Source organism: Talpa occidentalis, unplaced genomic scaffold (genome assembly GCF_014898055.3).
Source record: "Talpa occidentalis isolate TD23 unplaced genomic scaffold, MPIMG_talOcc4v2.1 talOcc4.7, whole genome shotgun sequence".
NCBI classification, from domain to species: Eukaryota; Metazoa; Chordata; class Mammalia; order Eulipotyphla; family Talpidae; genus Talpa; species Talpa occidentalis.
This window is the reverse complement of record NW_023605083.1, coordinates 7531522-7551228: the sequence shown is the minus strand read 5'-3', so window position 1 is coordinate 7551228 and position 19707 is coordinate 7531522. Positions and strand designations below refer to the sequence as shown.

The 19707-nt window shown below is 42.3% G+C and overlaps 2 protein-coding genes across 13 annotated transcripts in view; both read right to left on the bottom strand.

Annotated features, from left to right (window-relative positions):
• The window catches only part of NR6A1 (nuclear receptor subfamily 6 group A member 1), a 254728-nt gene extending 253457 nt beyond the window's left edge, over positions 1–1271 (bottom strand). For 6 of the 7 annotated variants that reach the window (XM_054689674.1, XM_054689671.1, XM_037492385.2 and 3 more), the window contains exon 1: positions 1227–1257. The gene's annotated coding sequence lies outside the window, so the exon portion shown is untranslated. Of the gene's footprint in view, positions 1–1226 lie in introns of all 7 variants that reach the window. The other variant, XM_037492388.2, reaches the window with a different exon arrangement.
• The window catches only part of GOLGA1 (golgin A1), a 37056-nt gene that overhangs the window by 14462 nt on the left and 2887 nt on the right, over positions 1–19707 (bottom strand). For all 6 annotated transcript variants that reach the window (XM_037495096.2, XM_037495099.2, XM_054689665.1 and 3 more), the window contains 9 exons: positions 15073–15163; positions 13138–13212; positions 12196–12293; positions 10655–10687; positions 8214–8342; positions 7731–7900; positions 7137–7248; positions 4627–4752; positions 2579–2674 (listed from right to left, as the gene is read on the bottom strand). In XM_037495096.2, the coding sequence (XP_037350993.1) occupies positions 2579–2674; positions 4627–4752; positions 7137–7248; positions 7731–7900; positions 8214–8342; positions 10655–10687; positions 12196–12293; positions 13138–13212; positions 15073–15163 (930 nt within the window). The remainder of the gene's footprint in view (positions 1–2578; positions 2675–4626; positions 4753–7136; positions 7249–7730; positions 7901–8213; positions 8343–10654; positions 10688–12195; positions 12294–13137; positions 13213–15072; positions 15164–19707) is intronic.

The window sequence follows — 19707 nt, the reverse complement described above, 5'->3', positions numbered from 1 at the left end:
ACTGTTAAAATAAAATTATATTAATTTGCCATTTGTTTACAAAACTACACACTTTTAGGAGAACAACTTCACACTCACACGTGGCCGCTCACCCTCCATCAAGGCCCAGAGTCACTGCCCCATCACTGTCCCTCCCATGGCCTCTTCTCAGAGTCTAAGAATTAAATTTTATGATGTTTTGCCAGTTTGTTTTCTCTGGTTACATACAGTCCACAAATGAGTGAAACCATCTGGCAACTGTTTTTCAGTTTCTGACTAATTTCACTTATAATCACCCCAGATCCATCCATATTGCCCTAAAAAGCACTAAGTGCCCATCGACAGATGACTGGATAAAGACATTCTAATAGAGGGCCTCCCGGGTGGTACAGCGGTTGAGTGCTGGGCTGTGAAGCTGCCCGCAGCCTCTGCAGTGCTGGTTCGATTCCCGACCACCAGGGAGAGTCCCACATGGCGCGCAGACCTCTCCTGTCTCACCCGTTGCTCCCCTCAACAGTGTACTTCGACAGTCTGCCTGTTCTGTTCCCCGCTCTGGCTCTGGTGAATTCTCTTAACCCTCCCACACTTCTGACTGTACCCAGTGCTTGTATAAATAAATAAATGAATCTTTAAAAAAAAAAAAAAAAAGACATTCTAGTAGATATACTCAATGGAATACTACTGAACTACTGAAAACAATGAAACAGTGCCTTTTCACATCCTAGATTAGCTCCTCAAAGGGTGTTTCATAATTTACTGAACACTGTCTACTGTACTGGTACTTAGGTTGTTTTCCATTTCCCCACTGAAAAAAATGCAGTAGTTGACATTTTTTTTAAAGATTTAGTTTATTTATTTATGCATACAAGAGCTGGGGTATAGGCCAGAGGTGTGGAGTGGTGAGAGGATTCACCAGAGACAGAGTGGGGAGCAAAACAGACAGATCTACTGAAATACACTGCTGAGGGAGCAGCGGGCAAGACAGGAGGGGTCTGCTGAGTCAAGTGGGTCACCTCATTGGCTAGGGATTGAACTTGTGCTGTAGTAGCTGTCAATAGCTTCATAGTGCTGAGATTTAATCTCTTGAGCCACCAAGGAGGCCCAAGTTGTTAACATTTTTATGCAAAAGTTTTCCATGGTTTGAATTACTTCTTTTTTTAAAAAAAAAAGATTTATTTACTTATGCATACAAGAACTGGGGTACAGGCCAGAGGTGCGGTGTGGGGGGCGGGGGTGAGAGGATTCACCAGAAACAGAGTGGGGAGCAGAACAGGCAGGCTGACTGATATACAATGCTGAGGAGAGCAGTAGGTGAGACAGGTGAGGTCTGCTGCACCATGTGGGTAGCTCCCTGGCTGGCTAATCCACATGGTGCAGCAGACCTCTGTTCCTCTCAGCAATGTATTTCAGTCAGTCTGCCTGTTCTGCTCCCCACTCTGTCTCTGGTGAGTCCTCTCACCCCCTGCACCTCTGGCCTACACCCCAGCTCTTGCATGCATAAATAAAATAAATCTTTAAAAAAAAAAAAGAAGGAAATACTGGCTTATGCTAGACTGTGATTGGACCTTTAGACATTATATTAAGTGAAATAAGCCAGAGAGAAAAGGACAAATATTGCCTGATTCTACCTATATGAAGAACCTAGGATAGTGAAATATACCGACACTGATTAAAATGGCAAATTTTTCAATGTATATTTTACTACCAAAAAAACATCCAGAATGTTCAGAAATAATGAAGAAAGCTGTGGAGCTTCATTTGAACAGATTTATCAGAAATCTAGATTTAGCAAGGGAAAAAAAAATGCAAGCAAAGGATATGAATGGGCAATTCCAAAAGTAGAAACCCAAAACACAAACAGCCACGTGAAGAGATGGTCAAACTCATTAGTAACCATAGCAATGCAAATTAACACAATTAAATATCACTTTACACTCACTGAACTGGCAAGAAAATTAAAAGGTTGGGAAATGCCAACTCTGGAAAAGGCAGAGATGAAGATACAGGAAACTTCATGTATGCTGGGGGCGTGGGGCCAGGTGCAGCCCTTCTGGGGATACTCTTGCCCTCCTTAGTCACATTAGGTCATGCGCATTCTGGGTCTGCCTTAAGGAGACAGGGGCAAGATATTCATGGCAGTGCCATCTGTGGTGGCAGGAAGAAGGCGGCGATCTGGACGTCTAGCGCCGAGTAGGTAAGTACAATGAAGCTGACACAGGTGGGAGATGGAGAGTGGAAAGTAACAGAAGATATAGCTCAGCTCTATCATTTACATAAATTAACACACATGCACACATACCAATGCCACCCATTTTAAGGTGACCCGACAATAAAATGATCTCTATTAACCACACTGGAATGGTTTCCTATGGGAGGAAGGGGAGCAGGGATAAAGGAGAATAAATAAAGAATAACTTCGTGTGGAACACCGATGTTAATGTGGCAAAAACGAAGAAAAGTGACTAACTCAACCTGTGTGTTAAAGAAAGATCCAAAAAATAGCCCCTTCAAAAGAAAACCACTAATTCAAGAGGATTCTCAGCCACCACCATGTGAAACCGCCCCCTCCCCGCTCCATCACTGGGAAGGAGGGCAGTACCCGAGTCTCCAGGATGTCTATGGTCTTGGCCTGGCTGATTCTGGCTGCCAAGAGCTGTTGTCTGGTATCCTCCAAATTTTGCTCAGCAACTGCTTTCTGTAAGGTGAAAGAGTAAGAGAAAACGGTAACTTCTCTGCTGGATAAATGCTTACTGATACTGCTACATACAACCATCTGTGCTAGGCATGTGAGACACCAATAAATTTTTAACAAACAGCTGAGATAAAATTCACCTACATAAAGTATACACAAATGTGCCACGGTTTGTTGACCGTGAGGCTGGGGGTAAAGTCTAACAAGAAGATAAAACAGTACAAGAGGGGCCCACAGAGCTGGGGACCCTACAGCTCAGAAAAGTGGAGGTTTCATAATCCAGGGGTGGGTGGCATGGTCTGTGCCCAGGCAGAAGGATAACCAATTCAGGTATGAAACAGCCTGGGACACTTAGGAACTGAAACTTGCCAAAAGCTAAAGTGATGGCGGACTCAGGACAAGAAACAAAACTAGAAAAGTTTTTTTGTTTTTTTTTCATGTTGAAAAAAAATTTTTTAAAGATTTATTTATTTATTTATACAAGAATCGGGGTATAGTCAGAAGCACGGGAGGGTGAGAGAATTCGCCAGAGCCAGAGCGGGGAGCAAAACAGGCAGACTAACGAAGTACACTGCTGAAGGGAGCAGCGGGCGCAGCAGGAGAGATCTGTGCACCCAGTGGGACCCTCACTGGCGGCCAGGGATCGAACCGGAGCTGCAGAGGCCACGGCAGCTGCGCAGCCCAGTGCTCAATCGTTGCGCCACCATGGAGGCCCTAGAAGTTTTTTATGCTGCAGAAAGGGGTCTGAACTTAACTCTGCAGGGAGTAAGTTTCTAAGTGGGGCCATCCAAATACCATCGTCAGATATAGCTGGGGGCTGGGGGTGGGTGGTTGTGAAACTTGAGGTCTTATCCAAAGTCTACTGAAATCAGAATTTTGGGCGGTAGGGCCAGAGAGATATATGCTTTAAACAAACTCCTCAAGAAAGTGCTATGTGTGCTAAACTTTGTAATAATGATGGTAGGAAAGTGATGATTATAATAGCTAAAATATATGGAGACTCTCTATGTTCTAAGCCTCAATCTAAGCATTTCATATATTAGAACTCATTTAATCCTACCCATTCTGTGTCTTTGATACAATTAATAACGTGATTTTACAAAGGCAAATTAAATTGCTTGCTCTAAATCACAAACTAGTAAGTAGAAGAGGTGAGATACCAATCCAGGCAGTCTGATTCCAGAAATCAATGTACACCCGAGAACCCACATTACATACACTGGAGACTGAAGGGGAGTTATGGAAGATGTGATGTGGTCAGAAATGCTGTGTAGGAACATCAGTTTGGCAATGAACATGGAAGACCATGGCAGAGGACGAAGGTGGGTAGGCCAGTCTGGAGACTTCTAACAGACTGGGCTAGAGCTGCTGGGAGCCCAGAGGTAGAGTGGTGGAGATGGAGACATTTAGCTGAAATTGAGTGAAACAGGGTGATGGTTTCATCTGGACCCACGGCCTTGGCTTTGTCATGGAGAGGCCGATCCCTGGGGTCCAAAGAGGAGCAGCAGAACATGGGCAGAGGATGAGCTCAGACCTGATAACAAGTTCACCTGCCCTCTAGGCCAGCCTGCTCGTGTCTCCCTCCACTAAGGAGAGTCTGCTTGCTGCCCAGGGCAGCTGCTGCTCTCAACACAGGGGTGAGAGCAGTGGGAAAGGCACAAGGGTGGAGAGCACAGCAGGGCAGTGAGACAAGTTGCCCAAGTGGAGTAATCACTAGGTGGGTTCACTTGCAACTCTGAACAATGCTTCCCCTTCCCCCAAGGAAAACATGTCACACACAGGTGACATGAGGCTGTTTTTGCAGGACAGAAGAAATAAAGAAATAATAGAAATTGGAAGCTGGAGGGAGTACTCGTCTCACCAAACACTCTGCAGTGCTGAAACTCTAGGATATGATGAGACCCCCAGAGTTACACTGCCTTCCCAACACAGGCTGGCCCAAAAGAGCTAGCTACCTCTTTCAGGAGCTCCTGCACATGTTCTTCTCCTGAGAATTTCTGCTCCAGTCGCTTCTCCAAGGACACAACCTTCTCTTGCAAATGTGTGATGAGTTTTTCTTTTTCTTGAGTTTCAGCAGTAGCCTGCAGGTGGAAACAGAAATTACACTGCTTGATAAACCTCCTTTCTCCCCCTTCTGGCACTTCTCAGCCACGATGTTTCCTGGAAATTCCATTCTCAAGCATATTCTACAAGGATGAAACACCAGGAAATCACTCCTCAAAAAGGATACAGAAGATGTGTGATCAGAAGCCAGCACCACACAGACATCTACTTTAGACAGAGTTCAGCAAGAGGCAAATGTTCACCCCAGTCTAACCAACCGACAATGTGGAAAGAACAATGCTGTTACCTCTACAGAATCTAGCCAGGACCCTCAGCAGATGCCTGTCCTCTTTAAAATGACTGAACTGGGGCCTCCCTGGTGGCACAAGGGGTTAAGACACAACCTATGAAGCTGTCCGCAGCCACTGCAGCATGAGTTTGATCCCCAGCCAGGGAGGTGACCACATGGCACAACAGACCTCTCCTGGCTCGCCCATTGCTCCCCTCAGCAGTATATTTCAGTGAATCTGCCTGTTCTGCTCCCCACTCTGTCTCTGGCGAATCCTCTCACCCTCCGCACCTCTGGCCTGTGCCTCAGTTCTTGTATGCATAAATAAATGCATTAAAAAAATAAAAGTTAAAAAAAAATAAAATAACTGAACTGTATTATCACAATCTGCCAGCCAAAGGAATACCCCTCTTCCCATTTTCACCAAGCACATTTAATCCTGTTAACCCAGAGTCCAATGGGACATATATCATTACTCAACATGCCAAAAACAGCAGAGGGGATCTCACTCAAGCAGCTCCCAGACAGCCCAATAGTGACCCACAACCACGGTCCTGGAAACTGAGGCTGGATGGAGCAGAAATGCCAATGTAGCTGCCTTAAGGCTGAAGAGAGAATTAGTGAAGCAAATGATCTTTATCCTGGCTCACAGCAGAGCTGCCGGCATCACACCTCGGCCCCAGACCAGCGCTGCCCACTTTACTTTAGTCTAGCTCTTCAGCAATGATGGTGGGAGGCAGTGGCATGCTGGGACTCTGTCCTTTCACTGCTAATTCAAGTACTGTTCAATGTCAAAGCAGAGCATCAAGGAAGTTTTGAACATACAAGTCCTTAAATCCCTAGTGGCTCCTGCAGCCACGAAGGAAGCCCATTCTCCTCTGAAGAAAGGCTGCGTGGCTCCAGCAGTCAACGTGCAGACCTAGACCTCCTCACACATACTCCACCTCCTCGAGTTCCCTCTCCTGCCACTTCTGCTCCTCCATCTCAAGTCACACTTCCAGGTTTAGCTTGCAACCTGGTCAATCTCTCCTCAGAATAAGATGCAGCAATTTGGACCTAGGGTTTAGGGAAGACGTACTTGCCATTCTGAATTCTCACAGATGTGACAACATAGGTAGTAGAAGGGGTTTGCCTAACGGACTCAAAATCCCATAATTCAAGAGACTCTAAGCCAGCCTATACTGTATGCTCTTTCCTGGGGATACAATCAGATGACTCAGTTGCTGACCACAAAAGCATAGAGACTGGTGGCAGAGACAGTTATACACATAATTAATTGGAAAACAACGGGCCTCCCTGGTGATGCAAGGGGTTAAGTCTCAGCACTATCAATTATCCGCAGCCACTGCAGCCTGAGTTCGATCCCCGGCCAGAGAGCTGACCCACAAGGCGCAGCAGACCTCTCCTCAGCACTCCCTTCAGCAGTGTATTTCAGTAGATCTGCCTGTTCTTCCCATTCTGCCTCTGGTGAATCCTCTCACCTCCGGCCTGCACCCCAATTCTTCTATGCAAAAATAAATAAATCTTTAAAAACAAAAAAAGAACACAGGGCAAGGAAAGCTAAATGTATGCAGTGCAAGGGACAATCATACAAAAACCACTTTTCTGCTCAAATGGTGACAAGTAACATACCACTGAGAAACACTATTCTACATTCAATTATACTAGCATTCATCTTTATAGTCTCAGAATTAAGCACAGGCCTAGAGTAACAGGGCAATAAATTTATGTCAATCAAATGAAAAAATGAATTGTAATGATATCATTTACAAGCATCAGGACAAATTGGATTGGAAACAGGAATGTCAAAAGCACAGCCCTCCCCTTGTCAACCACCAGTGTTCATTAGCGTTTTCTGAGGTTTAGCGTCCATCAGGTGGACACATTTGAGAAGGTGAAATGGTGTGTGCTTTGTGAATTCCTGTCAGGGCAACACTGACTTCTGTGAAGCAACCACTGTTAAGTGATGTGGCCACTTCCCCTGATGGTAGCCTGGCTGGACCAGGAACAAGGGTCACAAGGACAACATGAGAAACAGGTTTCATTCATCAGCCATTGAGAGGCTAGAGTTTCCGACAATTTCGACCTCTCTTCATGGATCATTCTAGGAGCCCTTCCCAGTCCTATCCTTACCTTTTGCAAATCAGCAGAAAGCTGCTGGATCAATGCTTGCAGCTCCTGTTCCTTTTGCTCCAGGGCTGTGATCTTATTTTCTGCACCTGTTTTTGAAGCTGTCACATGATCTCTTTATGGAAAGGAAGCAGACAATGAACACATTTGGATATCTCATCTACGACACACTCTTCCACAGGAAAAATACAGATGGTTCTTAATATGTCAGGGCTGCAGACATTAACCTTGTGAACATCATCAATGGAGAAGACTCTCTGGCTCTCTCTGAAGCAGAAGGCCAACAAGAAAAATAACTGCACCCAGGCTGAAGCAAGAAATCCTGATCTGCCCTTGGTTAGTCATTAGCTTAGAAACTAAAATATACTGAATTGCTGGGCAATTGCTGGGCTGGAGTAGTTCTGAGCTTAGGCAGGTGAGATGGAATGAGGGTTTGGGGTAGGGATTCTTAGCCTAAGCAGACGAGGGAAAGTCCAGAAGTTTTGCCAGAACTGAGATCAGAAAAGAGCCACAGTGAGCAGTGGGAAAAGGTGGGCAGGCTACAGCCAGAGCTACACTAACACCACTTCCCCCGGGCCCCACAGACCAAGCAAGAACCTCTGCTCTTCCAGCGTTGAGGAGTGTCTCTGCAACTCTTCTAGCTTCTGACGCAAGTCTAAAGACATCTGATTAGAGGTCATCAACTCCTCCTGGGTGCGACTGAGTTCTCTGGTTCTGGTCTCCAACTCTTGCTCCATTTTCCCGAGACTTTCTTCTTTTTTTAAAAGCTGATACATGAAGACATAAAGTTTCAGTGGACCTCTACCAAGAAATGCACTTGAAAAAAATTTGAAGTGATAATCCAAAGTTTAATAACATCTCTGAACTCCTATCAGGGGCTTATATGCCCAGTTGTTTAAAAAAGAGGGAAGGATTTCAAACAGATTTCAAACAGAACATCCCCATTTCAATAAACTGAAAAATATACAAGTATGATTAATATCAAAGACAATGCGGGTATGTTTGTCAGAATTCGAGTGGTGATGTGCAAAATCAGAGCAATTAATCATCAGCATTAACTGCTAAAACACCAATGCGCACCATGTGCTTTACTTTACTCAGTTCCTGCTGCTGGAACCCCTCAAGTTCATCCATTTCATCTCTCCTTTGGAAAAGATTCAAACTCTGGTTCTTCATTTCCTGTAACTGAGCTGTCAGGAACCTTTTCTCCTATGTGGAAGAAGAAGAATCAATTTAGGTAGCGGGGACATTAGAAATCCGTATTATTTCAGCAGAATTCTTAATAAAAGAAAATTCTTTTTTTTAAAAAAAAGATTTATTATTTATGCATACAAGAGCTGGGGTGTAGGCCAGAGGTATGGGGGTTAAGAGGTTTCAATAGAAACAAGAGTGGGGAGCAGAGCAGGCAGATCTACTGAAATACACTGCTGAGGGGAACAGTGGACAAGACAGGAGAGGTCTGCTGCACCATGTAAGTCACCTCCCTGGCCAGGGATTGAACTCATGCCACAGTGGCTGGCGATAGCTTGAGAGCACTGACACTTTTTAGAGACTTTAACCCCTGTGCCACCAGGGAGGACCAAGAAAATCTTAAATTAAGGAAATCTCTTGTCAGTAGATAATAATACATTGATGATGGGAAGTTTTTTGGCAATTATCTACAAAGTTATCTATAGATTCTTCAAGTTAAAATACATGTGTTCTAAGTGGTAGTTGTGAATAAGGGTAACAACAGCAATAATGAATACTTTTAAGTTCTTAAGTTTGGACAGCAACCCCAGATCCTTTTTTCATGTCTATTCCCCCTGACACACTGATCTGGCTGAATAACAAGCACAACTAGAATAAGAATGAACGCCTATAAAAAAAAAATTGACACATTAAGAACTGATTTCAGTTATCAAACTCAGTTTAGCAAGTCAATACACATTAGATCTGACTGGTGGCAGCAGGTTACAATTTTCTAAATGACAGTTTCCCAAGATGCATTTTCTTGGCACAAACCCTGCTGTTGCAGCCTCCAATGTCTGACTGAAAAAATACTAAAACAGTTCAAAAATAGCATTTCCAAAAATCACAGTGGTTCATAGACCTCATAGACTGTTTCACTTTTTCCTTGTCTAAAGTATTTCCTGGCCCTTCCTTTGTGGGGAGGGATGGGAAAGAGCAAAATCCCCTAGTGAAATCAAGTAGGTTTTATTTAGCTTAGCTTTATATGGATCCCCCTTCACCATAATTTTAAAAGATAAATAGTCCAATGAGAATTTCAAATATGCAATCTTTGATATATAAGAAAATTTTAATCTAACAATCTAACCCACACCTCTGTATTAAAGAAGACTGTCATTAATACCATGTATTCAGAGTTTTTTTTTTTAAATTTTAAGAGCACAAGTTTCTTTGGGAGACAGCATGATTTTTCTGTAGTTCTTTTCTTACATAAATGTTAAAGTATTCTGATAGCTTTATAATCAGGTTCCTTCAGGATGCACCAAGAAAGTCATTGGTTTAACTTAATTTTTCACTGCAAAAAAGGAGCAATAATAAAACTCTCTGTTTAATAAAGCTAATAGTAAATATATTTTGTACCTGAACATCAATCTAAGGAATAATTTTCTATCACGAAGAGTAATTCAGGAGTATTCAAGTGAAAACAAGGGATAAGGCGCAGCCTAATTCCGGCTGAGGGGGATGACTCTAGCGACTATTTTAAATTATAATGTTTTTTTAAATTGCAGGCTTGAAATTTCATCTTCCTGTTCATGTCTGGGAGCCAGGAATACATGATGTAAGGAACCTCACACAGGGTTACACAAGCAATGGTGCTAGAAAAGTCAGTTCTCCTCAACCGTGTCAGTCAAGAGGTTCTCCTCTCCACAGTCAATGCTGTCTTAAGACAGGCCCTCCATTCCCACTGCCTCTTCAGGAAGTATTCGTAATGCTGCCACGGGTCAGGCAGGGCCCAGCAGGAACCAGAGGGCAGACTCAAACTAAGCACTTTGGGGAGAGGTTGATAAAGGGACTTTCCAAAGCGGCAGGCCAGGTACAGCGCCCAAAAGAGATGATGTGCCACTAACAATGAGCTTGAAGGGGCACAGGGATGAAGAGGTTACCGGAAACCCAGAGAGAAACTATGTCAAAGGGTAAACCACAGTTCCAAAAGAAGCTGTGACCTCCAGCCAGGGGTCACCTGAAGGGATCACACATGGAGAAGGTTGGGGGAATAAAGGGAAACCCAATTAGAAGTTGGAGCTCTGCCGATGCAGTCCCTATCGCCTTCAGGTGTTCAGAGAAAGGTGAGGGAGGCGGAAGGTACGTGGGGAGAGGCAAACGAAACACACATGGCACACCCACTAGCACACACTGGTGTGTCGGTGTCCAATCACCCGGTTTATGGTATAAGTGCCCTGCTTCCAAGGAGCGGTACAGCAAGCAGGACACTGGGAAGTGGAGAAAACCCTTCTCAAACCCCAGAGAAGAGGCCAACATAAATAATGAGACAAAAATAAAGATGAACTAACCTTTTCAATTTGATCCATCTTTTCTGACCATTCCTAAAACAAAACAACAAAAAAGTAGATTTCAGGGAAAAGTATCAGTAATAACAAGATTTTCAGAAAACAAAACCACTTTACTCCCTATCCCTTCTCCCCAACCATACTCCCTTTCCCCAACGCAAAGGCATCAACAAACAAAACCCATGCAGCTGACACAGTGAAAAAAGCCAAGAGTCCTACAAGGAGAAGAAAATAAACTTTATATAAAATTATAGAACACAAATATAAGCCTCCAGACTTAGACTGAGTAGAACACCCAGACAAAGCTGCATCTGCCACTCTCACACAGCTTTTCAGTTTACCCCTGCATGGTTCCCCACGAGTACTACTATAATTTCTTGGGAGTGGGTAGCTGAGACAAGTTGAATTGGTAACTCTGCAACTGATATTTAGAAATTTAATTCATTCAAGGTGGGAGCAGGGTCTTCAGCAGCACCTGTTAACTATTTTCCTTCTCTGCTTCATTTTACCCACATGCTTTATGCCATCCAGTATAAATTAAAAGGGTTTATGGGCCTCCCCTGGTGGTGCAGCAGTTGAGCGCTGGGTTGCGAGGCTGCCCACAGCCTCTGCAGCGCCAGCTCGAACCCCGGCCACCGGTGAGGGTCCCACAAAAAAAAAAAAAAAAAAGGTTTTATGCTCCTTTTGCACAAATCACAGGTGAAAAAAAAAGCACTGGTAGAAAAGATCATATCCCAACTGCCTACAATCAGAACCCACCAATTTTCTTCATTTATATACACTCATACCACAAACAAACACACTCATACCTAAACACTTTAAGTATTACTGAGTAACACATTTTTCTTCTGACTAGTAAATGTCTGAGGTGACTAATAGACTTTAAAATAACCAGCCAATAGTCCCTATCTACTGCTGATGAAATAAATTATACATTTTCTTAAATGAAACACAATACAATAAATTAATCCAGTCTTAATAAATCAGGATTATCATTACAATATATCAATGCTTAAAGTATTATTTAACAAAGTATACGTCATAATTATTGTGATAGCCAGAACAGTATTATTTCCCTTGCTTACTGTCCTTCATTCAGCATCTTCCAAACGATGATTCTGTTGAGATTATAGGAGTCCCTCTCTGTCTAGCTGGCTGGGGTTAAACAAATTTGGAGACAGAAACAATAATATCTATATACATCCTGGATGGTGATTCGCCTGACGACATCTTTCCCATTATAAAAGGCAAGTCTAGGCTGGGAGGCAGGATTTCATAGGTCAGAGACCTTTTTCTTTATCTTGGAGCTCCCCTCCGATTACAGACATACTATTTCCCTTCTCCATTTTACAAAGCTACACAGGTGTAGAAAATGATACTCTCACATTCTGAATACATTATACATTTCATGATTATAACTGTAAAGTTTCTTATTCTTTTTCTCCCAGGTAGTAAATATTTTCTACCAGATGTATAAATTGTTGAATTCATGTCACTAAGTGAAATCTTTCTGTGAGTGTTAGGCAGTGTCATATATAAAATACCTGATCTTTTCTGGCTAATGCCAAAGCCAGTCCTTCTGCCATTTTGGCTCTGTTGGCTTGGAATGTCTCATTCTGCTCTTGAAATTTCCGCATGGAAGCTGTTAACAAAAAGGCTCTATTTGAGATATGGAAATATTTCAGGAACAGCACGACAAATAGCCCATGTCATTACTTTTAAATATCACCTAATAAAAAAAGGCCAAGGTCACATCAATGGATTATGAGGTTGGGACAAACCTGATTGACTTTCCCTGAAGAATCTTTTGGTCTTAGTAATAGACCACAGTTTTTTTGTTTTATGTTTAGAAGATGCCAAAAGGTCACTTTTAAGTGGCACAATGATAAAACACTGAAAATTGCCTGAAAACACCAATGTTGTTGCTAAGTAATGGTTACTTTCACTTTGAGAATTAAAAATAAAAAAATCCAAACACAGGAAAACAGAAAGACCCCTCTTTCATTTTTTATAAATTATGTTAATAGGAAATGACTTTCTACTTGTGCTAGTATCTTTCTTGGACTGAACCCCAAGGAGAACATATTTATGCAGACTAGACAAATGGATCTCCTATTGTTCGAGGAGGGCCCCAGAGGTTCCCCATTACTAAAAACAGCAGCAGTGAAGTTACCACTAGATCCAAAATCTCCTAATCTACGCCCAAGGGGCAGGTTCTAGTCTTTACTAGAATCGAAGGGTAGCCAAGAGTGGTCAACTGAATGGAGACAAGTTGGTACACATAATGACATTCTCCCAAAAAGCATGCACATGAGGCACATAAATACGAGTTGTGTGCTTACCGATATCAGACAAATGTTACAGTGACCTGATTAAAAATAATCATTTGCGCTATGACAAGGGACAAATTTAATCACACACTATCATTTCATTAAAAGAAACTAAATCCTACAAAGATTGAAAAAAAGCAGGAAAAAAATACGTACAATCCTGGTGTTTTTCTAACGCAATCTCAAGCTTCTCTTTTATCTTCTGCAAGTTTCGGACCTGTTCAGCATAGTCTTGGGTGAGGAGGGTGACGCACATACCAGGAATGGACAAACATCAGGAAAGGAAGTTAATTAAACAAAAAAATGAGTGAAAGTGATGATGATTTTCTCAACCTGAAAACCATTCCTGTTAAGGAAAGCTAGGCAGACAGCCTCCCATTAACAATGAACAAGACAGGCAAACAGGTATAAATACAAACTATCCATGGTGTAAATGATGAAAACAAACAGGCAGATTTGTTCAGCCTTGATAAAGAATAAGGATGGGGCTGGCTGGGAAAACCAGCGATTTTTTTCATGACTTATTTTCAAATCTGTTTTCACTTTCAGTCTTAGCAATAGGATGGAGCAAAGGGAACTCACTAACCAGCTCACTTAGAGTCCACACAACTGAATCACAGTGGTTAGGACAATAGCAAATACCCTGGCATAGCACAGTCTTTATAGTGAAAGGACTTAATTCTCTAAAAGAGTCCTTTCTACACAGGAACTGAGCAGCTTATGCCCCATTAAGGTGAAGCACAACACCTTGCTGGCCAAAGATAGCATGGTTTAGTGAAAAGGTAGACAGGCTTTGAGTTCAAGTCCCAACTCTGTCAGCCCTTAGTTGGGAGACTTTAAGCAAATTATTGACCCTAAGTATTAGTTTTACCTACCTCAAAGGATTCACTTGACAATAAACTAAATGTTCTATATGTCTTAGGGGGTCCAGCACACATACTTAATAAAAGGTAGCAGCTATTATTGTTGTTATACATACTGAGCCTGCAGGATAATACTTAGAACATCAACAGGCTCAATAAATGTCAATTCTTTTCCTTGTCCCTTCTCTAACTTAAGCCAAGTGCAAACTAATTTTCCTCTTGTATTAGGGATGGTACCGACCATTTTATAATTTTCTCCACAACATTAAACATAAAGTTATTTCATTTCTGGTACTGATAGTACCTATAGACAGGGGTAGCAGAACAGTAACACTAGTATCTAGCAAATCTGGGTTTGGATCCCAGCACTACCACCTGCTAGCTGTGTGAGCTGACTTCTAAGCCGAGTAAGACTACAGTGAGAGCAAGATGAGATAATGGACTAATTGGTAGCTATGAGCCTTTGATACCTATACAAATGTTTTACAGAAAATTTGGTGAATTTTATACTTCACTGCTTTCACTCCAATAAAATGGGCATAAGGCCAAGGGACAAAAAGAAACACAGAAGCCACTGATCACTTCACAGGATGAAGCTTTCAAACTGTATCCATTGGTAGAAATCAAAACAAAAACTCACACCTTTATCACAAACATGCCCCGTCCAGGCAAAGGACTTAATGGGGGTTGTGTAAACTGTAAACCACACAAAAAAGATGTAATGAGTTATAGCTGAAGTTTGAAATATTGGTGAAAAGCAGTCCAAAGGACCAGAATAACACTCACACAGGTGATAGGTAGCTACACCAAGTGGCAAAACCCTCTCCCTCGCCCTCAGGGTCGGAAGAATCCCACATCTCTTGGCCATTCCCAGTGAATAATGTCCTCCCCCGACCCTCTCCACCTGATGCAAACTATGCTAGCAGGTGACAGACAGTCAAATCTATTCCACACATGCTTTCAATACCATTTCTATCCATGGCTAGAAACCTCGGGAGCAGAAAAACAGAAGTTTGTTTTTTTTTTTTACTTTAAAACTGAGTTTTGAATTTACACTACTTAGCACACTAAAGTAGTAAAGAACAGGAGGGTACAAATTGCTCCCTTTCAACTAAAAAGATCAAAAAATGTCAAAATAATTATAAGGTTATGCCATATGGTTATTTTATAGGGAGAGCAGGTCAGGCAAAGCAAGTCCTTTGTTTACTTTTTGAGTTTTTAGACATACCAGAAAGTCTGGCCTCTAATTTCCGTATCTGTTCATTCCTTCTCAAAAGCTGAGATGAGAGATCTTCTCTGGAGCTGCTTCCATCAGAAGCCTGTTTAGGGAGACACAATAGACACAAGAAGAGATTATATTTACACAGGGGTTCTCAGCATGTGAGACCACAGAACTGAACCAAAAAAGTGACAATTCTTATTTTAAGTTTTGTTACACAGTAATGAATTGTGATCACCAAAAAGCCACTGAACTAAGCTAGTTTCTCCATGTGTAAAGTAGAAGCAACACTATCTCCATCAATAGGCCTAGACCGTGTGAAGAAAGCATATGAGGCTAAACAGATAAATTGCATGTTATGTATGAGAAGGGAGTAAATGGTGGTAAATAAATCCATTATGATCATATTATTCCAAGTACATAATACTAAAAAATTTTTATTTTCAGTGGTGAAAAAGGAAATCACTTTATTTTTCCAAAGGTAAAGTCCTGGGATAAAGGGGGGATAAAGAGGAAATCAAAGGCTGGTCTGTGATAAAGAATTTATCACTGACATTTAAAAATTTTTAGTGTCTTCATCTATAAAACAAATGGATGTCAATCTAACTCTCTAAAATGCACCAAAGATTTTACCAGACAAAATGTATTTAATAAATCAGTATATTAATGAGACAACAAATTTCTCCAACAGTCTGTATTATCTTAAAACATACAGGGCACCACTACTATTTTAAGCACTACTTACTATTACTAATAACTAACTCACTATTTCTTTTATTCTGATCGAAAACTTTTTTTTGTAAAGATTTATTTATTTATGCATGAAAGAACTGGAGTGCAGGCCAGAGATGTGGGGGTGAGAGGGTGAGAGGATTAACCAGGACAGAGTGGGAAACAGAATAGGCAGAAGGACCGAAATACACTGCTGAGGGGAGCAGCAGGCGAGACAGGAGAGGTCTGCTGCGCCATGTAGGTTAGCTCCCTGGCAGGGGATCGAACTCTTACTCCAGTGGCTGCAGATAGCTTCATAGTGCTGAGATTTAATCTCTTGCGCCACCCGGGAGGCCCCTGATTGAAATTTTTTTTAAAGAGAAGAGTCAAGAGAATGGTTTAGTGAATATTCTCCATCTACTTTAACAATTGCTGATATTGGGCCTCCCCGGTGGCGCAGCGGTTGAGCGCTGGGTTGCGAAGCTGCCCGCGGCCTCTGCGGCGCCGGTTCGATCCCCAGCTGCTTCCCGGTCACCGGAGGAGGGTCCCGCATGGCGCGCAGACCTCTCCTGCCGCCCGCTGCTCCCCTCAGCAGTGTACTTCGGTCCTTCTGCCTGCTCTGCTCCCCGCTCTGGCTCTGGTGAATTCTCTCACCCTCCCGCGCTTCTGACTGTACCCAGTGCATGTATAAACAAACAAACAAACAAACAAGCAAACAAATAAATAAATAAGCATGCCTCTATAAAAAAAAAAAAAAAAAAAAAAAACCAATTGCTGATATTTTCCCACATTTTCTTCCTTATTTTTGTTTTACTGAAGTACTTTCAATAAGACATCATGACATTTCATCCTAAATACTTTGATCAACCTCTTCTAAAATATAAGGACATTGTCCGTTACATCAACACATTAGTACACCTAACAAAATTAAAAGTATCATCTAATATATAGTCTTTAGTCATATTTCCTCCATCTTATTTCCAAAATGTCTTCAAAGGTGGTTGAACAATTGACTGAAATATTCATTAGGCAACCCAGCCACGTGCCCATCAACATGGACTGAGACTCAGCACAGTGTAGTTAAGAGGGAGTGTCTGCAGAGGGGAGGCCTGGGCTAAAGTCCCATCTTCACTACCTATCAGTTACAAGATCTTGGAGAGATTGGTTTCCTCAGCTGGAAACTATGGTAACAAATGAGTTGTGATGAGGGCTGAATAATCAATACTTGTCATGTCCCTAGAACAGAGGCTGGCACACCATTAGTTTTAATACAAATCATCCATTATTTGTAGTAAAAGTATGATCGTTACTGTTACCAAGAGCTCCTATGCTCGGCATTGCGCTAAGCACTGGGGAGAGTAGGAAACAGCCCACCCTAAAACAGCAACAGCAGCTGCAGCAGCAACTACTAATTATGAAATGCTGTGACGAGCCAGGCCTATGGCAAGGCTTTCGTATACGCTGCAGAAAACAGAAAAATCAACATCACAGGCTGAGAGTGCTCTCCTTAGCATCAGCCTCAGCAAGGCCTACTTGTAAAGTTAGCCCTTGGCAGCCTAAGGAACTCTGATTTTGTAAGAGTTGCTACCACACCTGATAAGAAGGGCTCTCTGCACGGAAAATGTTTGTACAAAAGATATGGTTTATACTGAACACCTGTTTTCCTCCTGGGCGTCTGGCATTTTGGTAAATACTAGGCAGGCAAAGTGTACCTGTCTAGTTTCCGATAAAATGTCTGGCCACTGAGTCTCTAGTGAGTTTCCCTGGTAAACCTCATTTTACCACTCATAAGTGGGGAAATTAAACACTCCTTTGTAACAAGAGGAGGGCTCTGGAAAGTCTGTGCCCAGTTTCCTCCAGGCTCTGCCCCATACACCTTTTCCCTTTCACTTTAAGAAGGATAACAGAGAGGAAAACTACAGTACGTGGGATCCTGAGTCTGCCCAGTGTACAAGAGAACCTCGAGGTGAGCCCAGGGATGCCCATCACAACACAATTCAATAAAGACAGGTGCACTTCCTACTACCATTTTATAGGGGTGAAAACAAAGGCACAGAAACGCAAAGAAACCTGCCCCAAATCACACAATAACAATGGGGCAGGGACTGAGATTTGGGTCTGATTCCATAACCTGCCCTGGGCTGCCAACTGCAACACCGTCCCCTCTCGTGAAGCTCCCAGTTTAGTGGGAAAGACAAAGAAGCCAATCAACAAGGCAGTGTGAGAGGTGCTTTCACAGGAGGAAGGAGAGACAAGGGATGAAACTCAGTCAGGAGGGGTATAAGGTAGAGGGGTGAGAAGGGCAGCAGGGTCAAGGGGGTTTCTGGGAAGTAATGTGAGACCAGTCTAGAAGGGCGTACAAGAGTGTCAGGGAAATGCAGGCGTGAGAGGAGGAGACAGGAGACATTCCAAGGAAAGACACAGCATATGTGAACATTCGTAGGCAGGAAGGAATGCTGTCTATTTCAGGAAGGCCTTTGAAGTTCGATATGGCTAGAGCACAGGGTGTAGGAAATAGTGAGATGAGATGGAAAGGTGAGCTGTGACAAGACCCAAGAGTTCACCACTATACCATAGCAATGAGTTTGCACCTCACCCTGAAAGATGGGGAAGCCACTGAGTTTTAAGCACTGGAGAAAGAGGAATAGATCTGCTTTGGTGGAGGTAGGGAGTCCAGATAAGTTATCACATTTGTCCAAGGGATAAAGACAGAATAAAATGGAAGTAAATGCACTACTTAGTAAATGGAATAGAGAGGGTGAGTTCAAGACACTGAGGAGCTGGAAGCCAAAAAACTCATTGGCTGATTGGACACCAGGAAGTCTAAAATGCCTCCGAGGTTTCTTATTACTGACCTGGGGGGTGAAGCTGCACATTTGGAAATGGAGTTAATACATTCAGCTTTGTTCACTTGACAATATTAGATATGAGAGTAGAGGCACGTGCTTGGAAAATATATGTTATGAGATATAAGGATCTGCAGATAGGGAGTAAGGATCAGGAAATTACACGTGTATATAAAGTCCAAATAGGTTACTTTCAAAGTCTCAAAGTGGTTCCTGAATTCAGGTCAATCTCTAGATCTGGAATACATTCTAGATAAGAGACTTCATTTAGCATGTCAGCATGAAGGGAAAGCTGGTACTCTGCCACGGAACTTCAGCCTGGGGTCAAATGTGCATTTATATAGCCCTTTAAATACAGCAGCCAATGATAATTTAGATCTGGTGATCTTATTGTTCCACCCCAATAACCTAACAGCTTCTGCCATGTAATCTGACCAGGACAGGCAGCATAAGAAAGGAGGAGGAAGACTCATCTGACCATGGAAATAATTCAAATGTCTATCACCAGGAGAAGGCCAGGATAAACTGTGGGCTTTTCAAATACTGGAATCTTATAGAGCAGCAAAATAAATGATCAACAGCTTCATCTAACACACAATCTAGAAACATAGCGAGTCAAAAAAAAGTTCAAGAAGACTACATACACTATAACACTTTCATAAAATTAAAAAATAAGCAACATTGAACAACAAACTGTGTGTGTGTGTATGTGTGTGTGTGTGTGTTTCTGGACAGGATATTTTAAAAAGCCAAGCAACTTAAGAGAGTGATTATCTAGAAGGAAGGGATGTGTGTGAAGGGACTGGGAAGGAGCATACAAATAGCTTTAACAATATTGATAATGTTCTAGTTCATTGGAAAGGTGACAAATTCACAACCATTCATCTCATGCATTTAATTGCGTACATTTTTTACATATAGCAAGCATTATAAATCATTTAAAAAAACTCTGACTTTAAAATGATCCTGTCATAAACCAAAGACACCCTTTCAGTCCTAAGACCTGACATTCACCTGACATAGCAGCATCCTCACTTTCTGAAACCTTTCCAACCTGAAGGTACTGTACAAATAAGGGACACACTGT